Genomic DNA, 15,920 nt, shown 5'->3' with positions numbered 1-15,920 from the left:
CCCCTCCCTGCTCTCTCAAGTCAACTTTTGGGTCTGCTGGGGAGCGTGTTCACTGATGTCCGCAGAAACCCTCACTCTGTGAGTCATAAACCTTTCACACTCTCTCGATGCGTGTATGACAGCGGCAGTCTCAACATCTGAACCAAGTTTGGGATAGGGGTTCATCCATTTCTGAGGGTGACCACAACAGAAGAGACTACAACACACTGAAAAACTGTTTGTTGGGAACCCCCTGGGGGTCCAGTGGTTGAGTCCACACTTTCAGTGTCCATCCCTGGTCTGGGAACTAAGATCCCTGCAAGCCATGCACAACGTGGCCAAAAAAAGAAAAAAAAGTCAATTATCCAAAATTCAAATTTAACTGGTCCTTCTGTGTTTCATCTGAGAACCCCATCCACGGTCACTATACCTACTATACCTCCAGATCTCAAGGCCATGCTCCAAGCAGGAAGAAGCGTAAGTTTTCCTTCTTGTTTCTTCCTTTGGGAAGGGAAGCTATCCTTGGGTGCTTCTGGCTGCATCTCATTAGAACTTTCTCACGTGGGTAAGCTTGCCATGGGGCTTTAAGAACGTATCTGCCAATGCAGAAGATGTGGCTTCGATCCTTGGGTTGGGAAGATCCCCTGGAGAAGGAAATGTCAACCCACTCCAGCATTCTTGCCTGGAGAATTCCACGGACAGAGAAGCCTGGTGGGCTACAGTCCATGGAGTCATAAAAGAGTCACATGTGACTTAGCAACTAAACCAACAAGCTTGCCACAAGACAGCCTTAAAAATTGAATTTTTCAACCTTTCATAACAGGAATAATAAAGGATCTTACCTGACTTTTGGAAGATAAAACCCCAAAAACTACCAGGACATATGTAATAGGCATAATAACTTTGAAATACGTCACTCACTCACAAGGCCATTTCCCTCTCTCTGAATCCAGTTAGTCTGTGGGGGTGGGAAGGCAAATGTCCTTTGGGAAGAAGGATATGGTCTAAAGACCTACACTATTGACATCAGCTGGGAGCTTTTTAGTAACTAAGACTCTGAGGCCCCACCTCAGACCTATTGAATCAGAACCTGCATTTTGACAAAGGCCGTAGGTGATTGTGCATACATTAGCGTTTGAGAGTAACTGACCTGGAAGAACAAGGGTTGTCACATTTGACTCCTATTGGAATAAGCCAAAGAACTTAAAAAGTCCTGTGCTAGTGATTCTGATTTCATTGCTGTAGGATGTTGCCTGAGCATGAAACCTCCCCAGATGGTTCTAATAATCAGTGAACACTGAGAACCACTGGGCTAACAACTGCGGTTCTCAACCCTGCATGAGAATCACTTGGGGCACTTTGTTGTAAAACTACCAATGCCTGGGTCCCCTCAAAGCAGTTAAATAAGATATTTTTGGTGAGCTCTTGGATCATTCTAATGTGTGAGAACCAGGGCAAGGAAGTGAAAATCTCATATTCTTTGGGAGAGTGATGTTAGATGGGTTGATGATACCACCGAGGCAGGGGAGGCCAGGTGGACACTGCCAAGGGCAGTGGGGGGCTTTTACTGTGATTCATATTTCAGACTCCTGGAGGGGTTCCCTCACAAACAGTCCCTGCCCAAGTCTGGCAAGCAGTCATAGTAAGATAAACTCTGCTGCACAACAAGGTCAGGCAGGGTGGTAAGGGGGAGGGGTGGGAGTGCACAGTTGCAGGGTTTCAACTTTCTGAGCTGTTCTACCCTGAGTGATATGAACAAGACCCAGAAGTTCCCACACACACTCAAGATGAGACTCAGGAACTCAATGAACTGACAGCAGAAGCACTGTCATGGTGCCCATTGTTCAAGAGCCAAGGTGACTGGCAGCCTCTGCTACAACACGCCCAGGCCGAGGGACAAATGGAACTCAGAGCAGAGCCTAAGAGGGGCCCACAGTGCCACCAAGAGCTGGGATGAGGTTTTGGCAGCCAGGAAAGGCTTCTGTATCCTGAGCTAGTCAAGAGAGGCCAACCTACTGGCCTTTGCAGCCACCAACATGGTCTGCAAAGGCCAGTAGGACAAGCAGCAACCAGGCTGATAAGCAGTGTTGCTGAGACCAGAGGTGCCAGGGGACACTGCTCCAATCCAAGCAGCCCTCCTATTCACGTCAGCACCTCACGGTCACCTCGCCAGGGCTGATAGTCATGGTCTCCATCAGCAGGGCTGGACTGATTACCGGCGGTCAGCATCCATTCTGATTGGTGTCTGCCTGTGAGAAATCAGTTGGTAAATATTTTGAATATCACCCCCTGGATAAAGTCACCCCTCTCTCTTCTCTGCCCAGATGCTACCTTGTCAGAAACAGAAGGAAAGGCAAAATCTGAGAGACAACCCACTTCACCCACAGAGAATATTCTCATTTTTGCCCTGGACTAAAGTCACAAGATTAAGCTAAAATTTCCCAGCACTCCTAAGCAGGTAGGGGCACCTGAGGAAAACAGGATAATTTCAGATAAAATAAAATAGCTGCAGGCTGCTTGTACATCTGGTAGGAGTGTGAAGAAACTTCTATCCTTGTGTAGACACAGGATAATCTACTTCCTCTATTAAATATTGATGTGTCTATATGAATTTATATTTCTCTATAGATTTATTCAGGAATATTTTTTTTCTGTTAATCTGAAGTCAATCCCTAATAAAACATAATTTTCTCTATGTAAACAGGGAAAAGGAGATATAGAAAATTTCTGGGTAAGTCAAATTGTTCTGGAAAAAGTAAGAATTCTACCAAAAAGAAGAGTGGATGAACACCTGAGATTATACACTACAACCAGAAGGAAAAATGGCCCACTATTGTGTGGCAAAGCAATGGATTGGCCAAGAATCCCAAGAGGAGAGCTGTTTACCAGACTGGATCCCCACCTCTGGAAGATGAAGCCTCTGGATAATTCCAGCACTTGTATTTCATTGGGTTATTCCATGAGTATTTAGCTTAACTCTGTGTCGGGCCCTATTTAAGGACCTGGGGATATAGCAATGAACAAAACAGACAAAAATGCCTGACCTCACACATGTTACAGTTTCAGGGATAATGAGACAGACAATAGACCAAATAAATAAGTAGAAATATGTGATTTTTTTGTATAGTGTTAAGAGCTATAGATAAAAAATTATATGGAAAAAGGAGACGGGGAATGTCCATGGTGGGGTTATTGTTTTAAATAGGATGATTCAAGAAAGCGTAACAGAGAGGGTGACTTTTTAGCAACAGTCTTGAGATGAGGAGGCAAGCCATGTTGCTATCAAGGAGAAGCACTCCTGGCAAAAGGCAGGCAGATGCAAAAGCCCTGAGGTGAGGAGGTGCCTGGAATGTTCGAGGGACAGTGTGTGTTAACAGGGGAGGAGCAGGAGATGAGTCAATAAGTGGATGCGCACAAGTGCCAGAAGGAAACCACTCTGCTTCAGTCCAAGCCGATTCACCTGCATTTTCAGCTTTCCCAGACAGCTTATCACACAGGAAGTCACCAAACCCACCACTACCGGCACTAAAAGAAGGCACCTATAAAGGACTTTCAGCTTTTTCTTAAGATCCTCATTTACTGCGATAGCTTTCTCGTTAGTTGTGAGAAAAATTACCCCAGATTACTTCAAAACATTAAAGTGCTGGAGAAAAACAAACCTGGCCAACTGGCACTTAATACTGACAAAGTCCGCCAATTTATCAATCATGCTTTAAGGAAATAGGGATCATAGCTGAACAGCTCCAAGTAATTACTAGTGAGGATGCTGGACCAAGTGTTAAATGGCCAAGAAAGCAAGAGAGTCACTGGGAAGAGAAGAATGGTGGATGTTTTCTGCTTATCTTTCCTGCATCTATTACTCCTCCGCTGCCCTCCCCAGAGCTCTCAGTTTCTATTTCCAAGTGCGAGTGTGCTCAGTTGTGTCCAGCTCTTTTTGTGACCCTATGGGTTGTAGCCTGCCAAGTTCCTCTGTCCAGGGGATTCTCCAGGCAAGAATACTGGAGTGGGTTGCCATGACCCCGCCTCCAGGGGATCTTCCCGACCCAGAGATCAAACTCATGTCTCTTATGTTTCCTGCATTGGCAGGCGGGTTCTTTACCACTAGGTGCCACCTAGAAAGCCCCTCCCATTGTTAAACTTCATGGTAATGACTCCCGCTTTCTGCAGCACCCTTTCCCCTATGCAGCTTCCCCTTTCTGAAGCACTGAGGATGACGAAGATCAATTTCCAGTCATTCCTGCAAATGGTACGTGAAATATTAAGGTTTAATGGTGATTACTGGTTGTTTCATTTTGAATCTAAAACCCTGGACTTCAGAAATAATGGAACTTTGATGTAACATTTGAATATCTTGCTTTTGCCACCTTTTATTCTTATGGAAAAAGCAAGTCATCTTCTAGAAGGTGCCAGAGGTACTCTCTATGATAAAATGAGGCTTCCTCAATTATTCAATTTCACAGGTACCAAGGGTGAAATCTCAGAACTGAGATGCAGGTTCTGAATTGCCCTGGACAATGGATCTCACTAGAAACAGAAACTTCACCAGGTCCTGTTCAAAGGACTTTCTCCTGTAACAGTGTTCAATACTGGAGCACAGGAAACTGCTGAAATAATTAAATCTGTGCAAAAATAGTTTATTAAATAACATAAGGAAGATTATGAAGGACAGTTCCAGAATGCCCACTCATGTGGCTTGTAAAGGTGCATTTTTCATAAAGATCTGTACAGCTCAAAAGCACAACATCCTGCAGGGGAGGCTCCTTTATTCCAGGATTTGGCAGAATTTATTTTCATCTTCTACACATGAACCACCAAAGTAAAAACGAAAGTCACTCCTCTTCAGTAAAGCAGTGTCCTCAGTTAAGGATAAGGTTTTCATGTAACCTTAGGGCTCTCAGGGCGCTTCTCGTGAAGAGCAGCCACTATAAAGACGACTATGGAGCAATTTTTTCATTCTTCATGCATGAGACATAAAGAATATTATAGAATAGTCCAAGTTTAGAAGTCACTCTCAAACATATACGTAGAAAAGTTATTGTCAGAATACTCTCAAGCTTTAACAAATTGGAAAAGCCTGTAATCTTTGCACTGTTTCTTAGAGTCAGTGGCTCTAAAGGGTGATATTCACCATCAGTGACTTCACCCAGGGTTTCCTTTCATGACAGTCCTGCAGGATGATCCTCTGGGTTGGCAGTCCCTTTAGGTCACCAGGTTTCTGCAATCTCTGTAAGAACCTGTAGCAGCTCAGCAAACGTCGGGCGGCCTTTAGGTTTCTGGAAAAGGGAATTGGAGGCAGTCAACTTAGCTTAAGACTCACACGGAGACCAGCTTTGGACCCGGATCCAGGCTAGCTCACCACGAACAGAAGAGACAGATATCTTGGCTGATACACAGGGCATGAATGGCAGTTGAGCGAGGCAGGGGTGTGAAAATATAAGGGAAGAGATCGCTTCAAAAATAAAATGGCTAGAGCTGCGAACACTAGCCGCACGTGGCTATTTAGATTAACTGAAATTAGATACATCTTAAAATTCAGTTCTCAGTCACCCTAACCACTTTTCAATTCTTTGATAGCCAGGTATGGCCTGACCTATTGGACAATGCAGATAGCGTATTTCCATCACCACAGAGCGTTCCACAGCTGTGCCCCAGAGATCTGTTTGCATGACTTGATGTGCATGGAATAAAGGAAGAGCTGGGAGAGAGGGGTCTCTGGAGTCCCAAGTCCCCAAGCTCAGCCCCAGTTAGTCACTATACCTGACCCCTGTAGAAAGACAGATTTTAGTCAGAAAGCAAAAGGCATATTTCCATGAGGGCCTTTTCAGGTCTTAAAGCACTGATTGTGCTGTCTTAAGGCTCAGTCAATAAACTCCCAGCCATGAAGATTAGAGCCTTTTCTCTATTTCACAGTGGGATGTGGTTTGACTTTGACTCCATGAGGAAGCTCCATGGCATCTTTGAAATCCATGGGAAATAGAAATATTCATGGTAGTAGAGGTCCCTGGCAACAGGGTTAGTAGGGAGACACCACCCCTAGTGGCTTGTAAACCGATGGCATCAATAAAAGTACAGAGTAGGAGACAACCTAAATATGCGTCAATGCAGGAATGGATAAAGAAGATGAGGTACGTATATACAATGGAATACTACTCAGCCATAAAAAGAGAAAGTAATACCATGTGCAGCAACATGGACGGACCTAAAGATTATCATACTGAGTGAAGTCAGTCAGAAAGAGAAAGACAAATACCATATGATATTACTTATATGTGGATAAACTATGAAACAAATGAACTTATCTACAAAAAAGAAGCAGACACACAGACATAGAGAACAGATTTATAGTTGCCAAGGGGGAAGGTGCGTGGAGGAGGGATGGATTGGGAGTTTGGGATTAGAAGGTGCAAACTATTATATACAGAATGGATAAACAACAAGGTCCTACTGTATACACAGGGAACGATAGTCAATGTCCTGTGATAAACCATAACAGGGAAGAAGAAGAATGTACGTATATGTATAACTGAATCACTTTGCTGTACAACAGCAATTAATGCACAACATTGTAAGTCAACTATACTTTATAAACTAAATTTTTTAAATAGAGAAAATCTAACAATTAAAGGACGGAATAGAAGAATATGTGAGCACATGTGAGGGTCTTCCTTGAGACTTCAAGAATAAATAGTGGAGCTTGTTGCTGGTGCTGAGGTTGTGCCAGTAGTAGAGCCAATGAAACAAGTGTGCTGCTGCTGCTAAGTCGCTTCAGTCGTGTCCGACTCTGTGTGACCCCAGAGACGGCAGCCCACCAGGCTCCCCCGTCCCTGAGATTCTCCAGGCAAGAACACTGGAGTGGGTTGCCATTTCCTTCTCCAATGCATGAAAGTGAAAAGGGAAAGTGAAGTTGCTCAGTCATGTCCGAGTCTTAGCGACCCCATGGACTGCAGCCTACCAGGCTCCTCCGCCCATGGGATTTTCCAGGCAAGAGTACTGGAGTGGGGTGCCATTGCCTTCTCCGGAAACAAGTATAACCATGCTAATATAATCATGTTTGAGTCTAGAGATGCTTGTCTAAGCACCTTGTTTACTTGGTCCTCTGGTCAGCATCTTATTTACTCCTTTCTCTGTCTCCTCTCCACAGATATGTAAAATCTCAATAAGTATTATATTGTATGTGTATATGTACAAGTATATTGCTTTAAACATGTACATTCCTGAGCTATTTACATGATTATTGCAAAGATGCTCTTCAGACATCTGTTTGTTACTAATAGCTTACTTAATATTTTTTTTATGTCTTTCAAGATTCCTTGCATAGCAGTTAATCATATGTAAAGTATTTTCATACACTGGGGATCTTTATAAAATTAATACTTCTCTGGAATGGAAACAACCACGTTACTTTTGAAATACTGAATTTTTTTAGTGTTTGTGAATTGGAAGTCGAGTGACTTCTTTTTTGGCCAGGAGGAAATCCTCATCCAGCTGTAGTTATTCTGGGCTGAAACTGTCAACTGGAAAGAGAGAAGAACTGTCACAGTCACAGAGGAGTCTGATGATGGGGAGGGGTGTGTTGAGTTGTGCCCAGAAAAGACAGAGGTGGGATGTAAACTCTTCTGGCTTTGTTTTTAAGGTTGGCATTTCAAGTAAAAGAGAAACTGGCCTCCTGAGAGAGAGTTTTCTGAGTACAAGTTCCTGGCTCACTTCCTGCCTTCATTCCTATTCTTGTTTAATCTCTCTATCAGTCTCAAATGCCACAGGAGAGATGAAACCCATTACTCTTAGCCTTGGAAAAGCAAGATGAATTATAGTAGAGTGAAGTAAATAAGAACACCATCCTTCTCGTTCAACGTGAAAATTGAACAAGTTTCCACCCAGAAGTTCTTAAAAGGAGTAAAACCTCTCATCACGGAGGCTTTAATAACATCAAGAGTTTCTGTAGGAACCAATTCTGGAAAGATAAGAATTAGAAAAGCTACTGAATTCCTCAGTTGAAAGACCACTATTAAAATGGGTTGATGATTTTTGTTGTGGAATTACTTCCAGCTCTCAGGGATCATTACCAAGAAATAGAAACCGTTTCCTGCCATGACAGAGTCCTGGGGTAACATGGGTGATAATCTGCTCTTAGATGCAGGAACTGCCAACCTTTGTAGGAAAGTAAGGGCACTCACCTCATGCCAGCAGCTATACATGACTTCATATATGGACATTGGTGCCAGGTAAGGTCGGTACAGCCTGAAGCCTTTAGAAATAGCTTCCACGACTTGCAAATTTGACCTATTTTCAAAAGGCATTTTTCCTTCTGAGAAAACTTCCCACATCAAAACTCCTGAAAATAAAACACATTAAAATAAGAGGTTAGAGACAGGTGGTTACTTGGAACTGAAAGAGCTGTTTCCAATCACAAGGCATTATTTCCCTCCTGCAGCCATGGAGTTACGATCATCCAGAATGACTGCAGTTCTGTCCAGGAAGCAGATACTGTGCATTGTAGGTTTTGAACTGAATATATTCCAAGGGAAAACAATTTATTCCCTTTTCTGTTGGTCCTGACTGCCTCCTTATTGGAAGAAAATGCTGGCAGCATCTTTAATTCAAAGTACTATTCATGTCTCCACACCCTGACATCAATGAAACTTTCTACCATTCCATAGAAAATGACAATATTGTGTAATCCCCTACTGCCTGCTAAGGCTAGGAAAACTCCTGTCCAGGAGGAGTGCATTTCCCTCTTTCCACTGAAAGACTGCTGAGTAGAGTCCCAGAAAAGCTGGCAGGGGTTCTGTTTATATAAGCAGGTGTTCAAAACTCATTGATGATTGATGAAGCTCCTTCAAGTCTCTCACTTTGAGTTCATTTAATTATTCACTTATTCTACAAATATGTATTATGTATTGATCAGATTCCACCCTTATGTTAGAGCCACAGAATTAAGATTGAAACCTGTCCAAGTTCTTAAGAATTTAAAAAGCTCACTGTTCAGTGATGAAGAAAGACAGGTGGTCAGGTAAAACTCAAGGGTTTCTAATTGTTCTACAACCACCATTGATGAGATCCTTATGTTGCTATCATTGGTCTCACAACTCAACTGCTCTCCAGCAGAGCTTAAAATGTCACCAGCCAAGACTATCACATGTCAGTGGAGAGCTAATGAGATCAATACAAGCTAAACCTTATTGTGGGCAATAACATTCACACCCTTTGATGGTACAGATGTCTCTCAAAACCTAAGAAGGCACCCAGGAAGGCCCAGGTAAAAGAGAATAGATAGATTATTTATATATTTATTGCCATTTTCTGGAAGTCAACTCAAAGAACAAATTCTATCAGACATGGGTCCACAGTATCTCTTTTTCAATGAAGAACATTACCCAATATAAATAGCAATTGATAGACCCCAAGGAAGCCTATGTCTAATTTCACAAAATATGGGAATAATAATGTAAATGAGATGGCATCACTGATAGTCAAGCAATGAAGGTTCTTAATTACACTCAAGAATAAATGACACTGTAAGATCAGTTTTCCTTGCAAGTCTCTGTGGTGTGGGAAGTTTGGCTGAATTTGTTTTCTAAATCAGTAGACTCTGTAATGGTTTTACAGCAAGTGCTCAGTGGGAAAGGGAAAGATCCCAAAGGCAAATTTGGTAAGAAGGTTACCAGTTGCCAAAGACAATCTGATGTGTTAGAACACCCGAGACAGAAACACAGTTATAAGAAGACTTTTAGCTAGATAATATCAAGAAATCAACGTTAAAAGAGCAATCTCGATTTTATTCAATAAAGCTCCAACAAATGAACATCAAATTCACTCACCGAATGACCAGACGTCAGATTTGCTGCTGTATCTGTTGAAATGAAAAACTTCAGGAGGGGACCACTTGACTGGGAACTTGGCTCCAGAAGAACTGACATATTCATCATCCAAAACGTACCTGGGGCCATCAGAGTTCAGAGCACATTGTGTTAATCACCCCTAAGTTCTGTGTACTTCTAATCCTTTTAGTTAACTCTGATTTCTAAAACACAAAGTATTTTGCCACAGAAAGGCTAAGGATACCTTCTCTCCTTGCTATCAAGGTGGGAAAGTAACCTTTATACAGTTTCCTCCTTAAACCAAACCTCCATTGTGTTTATATTTGAATCCCAGAAAACCATAGCAATTCTTCAGTCTAAAACAGGCCTGTGGTTTAATAATGCCAGGCATGAAGGAATCTTGCAGACAGAAATTCAGGATGAGTCAGCAACCACCTGTGTCAAGAGTCAGACCAGGACAAAACAGGAAGATGGTGGCTGCAGGGAAGCCAGTGTCCGTGGATAGCAACAGGGACCAGTCAGGCCATCTCTAGTATGTGGCCCCATGAGACAGAAGGAGTTTGGATTTTGACCCTGAAGAGAGCCAGGGAGAAACCCTGAAATCACTAGGATTAAATTTCTAGCAACCTGAAGAGAGGCAGACTCAAAATATAAATTGCCCTGAGTTGTTGAAAATAAGGTTTTCCAACCTTGTTTTCACACCCTTGCTGTCTGTAAGCTACTACAGTTGATAAGAGAAATGCAGGAAAAGGATAGCAAAATCAGAGCTGAGTAAACAAATTCTTTTTGTTTTTTTTCTATTTCAGAAATATATAAGGAAAACTTTTCTCTTAACCTTCTACATATGATAAGTAGACTAAGAAATTCTTTTTATTCTTAAGGGATGACATACTTTTATTAATAATGACCTGACAGATCAGAAGACTAACCCACAGTCTCAGTTTCCCTTATAGCTCAATTGGTGCATGTGCTAAAACTCAAAGTGGGTCAGCAGGATATCCAACCACATCAACACTTCCCTCAGGGAAGAAAGAGCAATGCCAGTAACACCTTCAGCTTGTCTGTAGACGAACATAAGAGTCCCTACTATGAGCAAAGAAAGAAAGAAAGTATATCATGTACCTTGTCATTCCAAAGTCCGAAATTTTTACTATACATGTAGAACTGACCAAACAATTCCTTGCTGCCTATAAAAAGAAGAAAAGAATTCAGGTTTGAATACAAAGTTTTTTCTTTACAGAGTTTGTACTCTTTTCCTTATTTCGTTTGTGGCTCAGCACTACATCTGAGTGAACAGCCATGTTACTTCATGGTGATAACTGTCGATGCTACATAGGATTTAATGTATCTGCCCTTGTGAAATGGATTTTAGTGTTTTTTTTTTAAGAAATGATAAAAAAGAAAAATTTTAACTAACTTTTTTCCTTTTTAAAATGTGTAATCTTTCTCAAGAAGTATCCTTGACAAGTATCAGGAGAAACTCAACCTAAGAGGTAAAAAACTATGGATCTTGATATAAAAAACAGTGTGTATTTAAAACTTTACCTTTATAAGTAAAAAGAGGAAAGTCCAATATGCATGAAAAATAAAAGATCATTATATATCTTTGGGATATTCATTATATAAAATTATTTATAGAAATTAAGAAATTGTATTTAAAATTTACATTTCATTGAATGTAACATCATGGGGTCGCAAAGAGTCGGACACAACTGAGCAACTGAACTGAACTGAACTGTTTACAATTGATATTTTCTTATTTATTAAACCACAGTGAACTAAATATAGTAGTATATAATGCAGAAACTATTTGATACCAAGACAATCTATTTTCAGTCAGCTTAGTCAGAAAAACCATTGACTTGATTTTTTAGCCTCATGTAGGTCAAAGGTTTGACAGAATTTTTCTCTTTTGAGCTAATTTGTGGTTCAGTTAGTTCAAAAACAAAAGAAAAAACTTGAAATGGAGAGCCAGTCTGGAGCCAGTCTGGAAGATGTTGTCAAGTGCCAGCAATGATCTCAAAGTCAAACCACAAGGCAAGCCCTCGACAGAGAACACACGCATTGTTAGCTAATATATCTTGAGTGGCATGTAGGTGGAGAAGACAGGACACAAAAGAAAGTGATCGAGGAAGGAACCAAGACTAGGCAGGTCTGCAAGAAGACAGCTGGAGCAAATGGAATTACCTCAACCATCACCTGACTGAATTTTGAATTCTAATCTTTATGGGGAGGACAAACCACAGAGACTAGGAAGGTGAGTTAGGTGGAACTGATACCATATCCATCCAACAAAATGTGCGCTCAACGGCAACTCAGTCTGGCTCAACGGCCAGACACTGGGGAATGTGTCATGAAGCGTGTAAAACAATGGTGGAGCTTTTGCTTTAAGTGCTTACACATATTAATCCACGTAATCCTCCCAGTAAGCCCATAGGAAGGAGGTGCTATAATTAACACCACTTGACTAGTTAACTAACTTAAGGTCACATGTCTAGTAAGAAACAAAGGTGAGATTTCAACTAGCTGAGGCAGGGTATGCCATCTTGACTACATAACAAACTTATCAGGGAAATTTTCCAAAACAGTTGATCACTAGATTTTAGCCCCAAAGATTCTAATTTCATTGGTTGGTGGTATGGGCTCGGTACTGTGATGTTTTAAAGCTCCCAGATGATTCTAATGCCCAGCTAAGTTTGAGAGCCATTGCTCAGCAACTTGCACTCTAATGACACTGAACTGCAGCTCAGAAGTCTACGCCTTGATGTCAAGGAGTCTGGAGTCTAATATTTGCATAAACAATGTAAACAATTATTAAAGGAGGTAGTAAATAATAAATGCCAATGAGAGCTTTAAATCATGTGTAGGACAAGCAATGGTGTGCTGGGGCTAATGAAATTATGACCCCTTTCTTTCCCCAAAATAGTCCAGCCTGAATGACAGTCCATTGGGGTCGCTAAGGGTTGGACATGACTGAGCGACTTCACTTTCACTTTTCACTTTCATGCATTGGAGAAGGAAATGGCAACCCACTCCAGTGTTCTTGCCTGGAGAATCCCAGGGACGGAGGAGCCTGGTGGGCTGCCGTCTGTGGGGTCGCACAGAGTCGGACACAACTGAAGCAACTTAGCAGCAGCAGCAGCAGTCATGGCTGATGAAAGTTCAGGATTACCTGTAAGTGTCAGTAACAGGGACTTCTCATAAATTCTCAAATTTTCATTGGATTTAATTTAGGAACTTAGAAACGAGACATGAAAGGACACAGAAGGAATAGTACGAATATCATGAATAAATACGGAGCAGACAGAAAATGTTTTTCAAGGGGAGGTAGCAAGGCAGGGAAGCAGAGCTATTTGCTTCTGAGGTAAAACAAGCTTTGATCTTGTTTGTTGGAGGGTTGTTCTGAGCGATACAGAACAGAATGGTTTAACATTTCGAGTCCCTCTCAATAATGCCAGTGGTGCTTTTATGATGCTGTAAGAACCAAACCACCTCCACCTGGAGGCAGTTTCGCCCCCTGGGTGAGACCCACTGGGGCTGGGGCTTCAGCATGGTCCTCCAGCACCTGGCAGAGAGCTTGTCATATACAGGCACTTAATATGTATTAGATTATTAGTTGAAATAAAGATAGCAGTAAGAGAAGGACAAAGAAAGGGGGAGAGAGGAAAGGAAAGTAGTTGATTTGTTGGTGAATAATTAGTTCAAGACATATGTAGAGTAACATCTTACTTGGTTACAGCATCAGTAGGCAATAGAAAATTAAGCTACATTTCCCAACAAATTACACAAATAGAAAAATGTTTTAAAATTAAGCCAAAGGATGCATTATTCAAAGTGTTGAAAGTCCTAACTTATCATGTCCTTCTGAATATATGTTTAATACACAAAATAGTCAGCAAATTTGCACTGTACTTACTAAATCCCTATGGATAAAGCAGTTTCTCTCCAGATACTCCATTCCTTCACAGATATCTTGGCACACACTCAGTAGTATCTCCTTGCTGAGCTTTCCTTTTCTCTCTCTCAGATAGTTAAGCAGGCAGCCATGTTCCATAAACTCTGTCACAATGTAAAGGGGCTTCTGCTGTATACACACTCCATAAAGCTGAACCAGCTTCGAATGAGATAACTTCCTGTGGAAGAAAACATAGACCCATGAGCAAATTTGTGTTTTCAAGTGTTTGAACTCAACTGGTGATATTTACCATTTCCACATGATGTTCATCATCAAGCTATGATTGAAACTAACCCAACCACAGAGCAAGTAGGACAGTTTCTTTTCCACTTTATGTGCTAAAAGAGTGGGGTCAAGAGGTCATGCGGTACTACTTCCTAAGTTGTGATACATACAGGATAGTCCATGCCCCATATTCTGTTTTTCTTTTTTCCATTTTGTAAGCCTTTGTTTCCTCTTTACTGCTACCCCTTGCCCAGTTCCTGGTCCTTGAGTTTCAACCTCCCCAATCACAGCTGTCTAGACAAAAAATTCAGGACAGACAGAGGGAAGAAAGAGCAATTGATGTGAATTTTTATAAATTGAGAAATTTTAGAAAATTGAATTATAACTAATAAATGCATTTAAAGGAAATTTTTAGATTAAGTTGAAGACTGAAAAACATTTACTGACATGAAACTCTTCTATGTATTTAGTAATCACACACATACACACAGACACACCCATATCATACTTTTATGTCTCTTAAAAGGGTGATGGCTGTGACACCTCATAGAAATGAGCTTTGAACTGTTGGATAACTTAAAGAAAATTTCACTTTAGAGAATTAAAACATTCGTGCTCAGCTGCTTGAACTTTTCTCTCCTCTCTTTTTCTCTTTTCACACACACATACCGTGTTCTTGAATATTACCTACTAAAATACACTAAAATAAAGTTTTTAAGAAATGATACATATGAGGGGCTTCCCTGGTGGCTCAGTGGTAAAGAATCCACCTGCAAATGCAAGAGACACAGGTTTGATCCCTGATCTGGGAAGATCCCACATGCCATGGAGCAACTAAGCCTGTGCGCCACAGCTATTGTGCCTTTGTCTGGGAGCCACAACTACTGAAGCCTACATGCCCTAGAGCCTGTGCTCCGCACAGGAGATGCCACTGCAATGAAAAGCATGCACACCACAGCTAGAGAGCAGCCCAGGCTCACCGTTACTAGAGAAAAGCCCGTGCAGCAACAATGACCCGCATAGCCAAAAATAAAATACATTTAAAAAAATCTTGTTTAAAGAAATGAAATGATACAAATGAACTTATTTACAAAACAGAAACAGATTCACAGACTTAGAGAATGAACTTTTGGTTACCAGCTGGGAAAGATGCGGAGAAGGGATAGTTAGGGAGTTTAGATCCACACGTACACACTGCTATATCTAAAATGGATAACCAACAAGGACCTACTGTATAGCACAGATAACTCTCCTCAATGTTATGTGGCAACCTGGATTGGAGGGGAGTTTGAGGGAGAATGGATACATGTAAATATATGACTAAGTCCCTTTGCTGGTCACCTGAAACTACCACAACATTATTAATCGGCTATGGTCTAATATAAAATAAAAAGTTTAAAAAAAGAAAAAAACTTTTTAGTCATCTATTTCTCAAAAGTTTATTGTTTCTTTTGTACTGTAATATTTAGTCCCTAAAGCCCTTTTATGCCAACTTGAATATGGAATAGAATATTCAAATTAATGTTTGTAATTTTAGGAGGTGTATAATAAACTAACATTTTGTTAGTCAAAAGTACCTTGAAATGTTACTTCTTTCCATTCATAAAGATAACACAAGATCAATGCATCAGGGAGATTAATTATATTAAAACAACATGTATGAGTGATTGATACATTCCCATATAATGAGCAAACAGAAACACTCCAGTTAGTAGGGGAGAAAGCTATTCAAGCAGCTCTACATGATTTTAATTTGTAGATATATGTATTATATGGTGGCACTAGTGGTAAAGAATCTGCCTGCCAGTGCAGGAGACACAAGAGACGGGTTCCATCTCTGGGAAGATTCCCTGGAGTAGGAAATGGCAACACACTGCAGTTATTCTTGCCTGGGAAATTCCATGGATAGAGGAGCCTGGCAGACTACATTCTATGGGATCACA

The 15,920-nt window shown here is 41.1% G+C and overlaps 1 protein-coding gene and 2 long non-coding RNA genes across 6 annotated transcripts in view; 1 reads left to right on the top strand and 2 right to left on the bottom strand.

The window, feature by feature from the left end:
• Window positions 1-532, bottom strand: part of LOC147370716 (uncharacterized) — a 47,074-nt gene extending 46,542 nt beyond the window's left edge. Inside the window, exon 1 of the long non-coding RNA XR_015165434.1 lies at window positions 419-532. This is a non-coding gene — a long non-coding RNA (uncharacterized LOC147370716). The remainder of the gene's footprint in view (window positions 1-418) is intronic.
• An 879-nt stretch (window positions 533-1,411) lies between these two features.
• LOC147370715 (uncharacterized) lies at window positions 1,412-3,633 on the top strand. Its single transcript, XR_015165433.1, has 3 exons — window positions 1,412-1,648; window positions 2,304-2,437; window positions 2,684-3,633. It is a non-coding gene; the product is annotated as an uncharacterized LOC147370715 (long non-coding RNA).
• A 959-nt stretch (window positions 3,634-4,592) lies between these two features.
• Window positions 4,593-15,920, bottom strand: part of TXK (TXK tyrosine kinase) — a 60,293-nt gene continuing 48,965 nt past the window's right edge. For all 4 annotated transcript variants that reach the window (XM_086405875.1, XM_086405874.1, XM_086405872.1 and 1 more), the window contains 5 exons: window positions 13,714-13,930; window positions 10,920-10,984; window positions 9,798-9,916; window positions 8,154-8,311; window positions 4,593-5,252 (listed from right to left, as the gene is read on the bottom strand). In XM_086405875.1, coding sequence (XP_086262001.1) covers window positions 5,184-5,252; window positions 8,154-8,311; window positions 9,798-9,916; window positions 10,920-10,984; window positions 13,714-13,930 — 628 coding nt within the window. In that variant the 3' untranslated portion in view covers window positions 4,593-5,183. The remainder of the gene's footprint in view (window positions 5,253-8,153; window positions 8,312-9,797; window positions 9,917-10,919; window positions 10,985-13,713; window positions 13,931-15,920) is intronic.

Source organism: Bos grunniens, chromosome 6, assembly GCF_055505025.1.
Source record: "Bos grunniens cultivar Pamir isolate PY7600 chromosome 6, Bosgru_T2T1.0, whole genome shotgun sequence".
Classification (NCBI taxonomy): Eukaryota; Metazoa; Chordata; class Mammalia; order Artiodactyla; family Bovidae; genus Bos; species Bos grunniens.
Note: the sequence above shows the minus strand (reverse complement) of the source record. Positions and strands in the feature narration are given on the sequence as shown.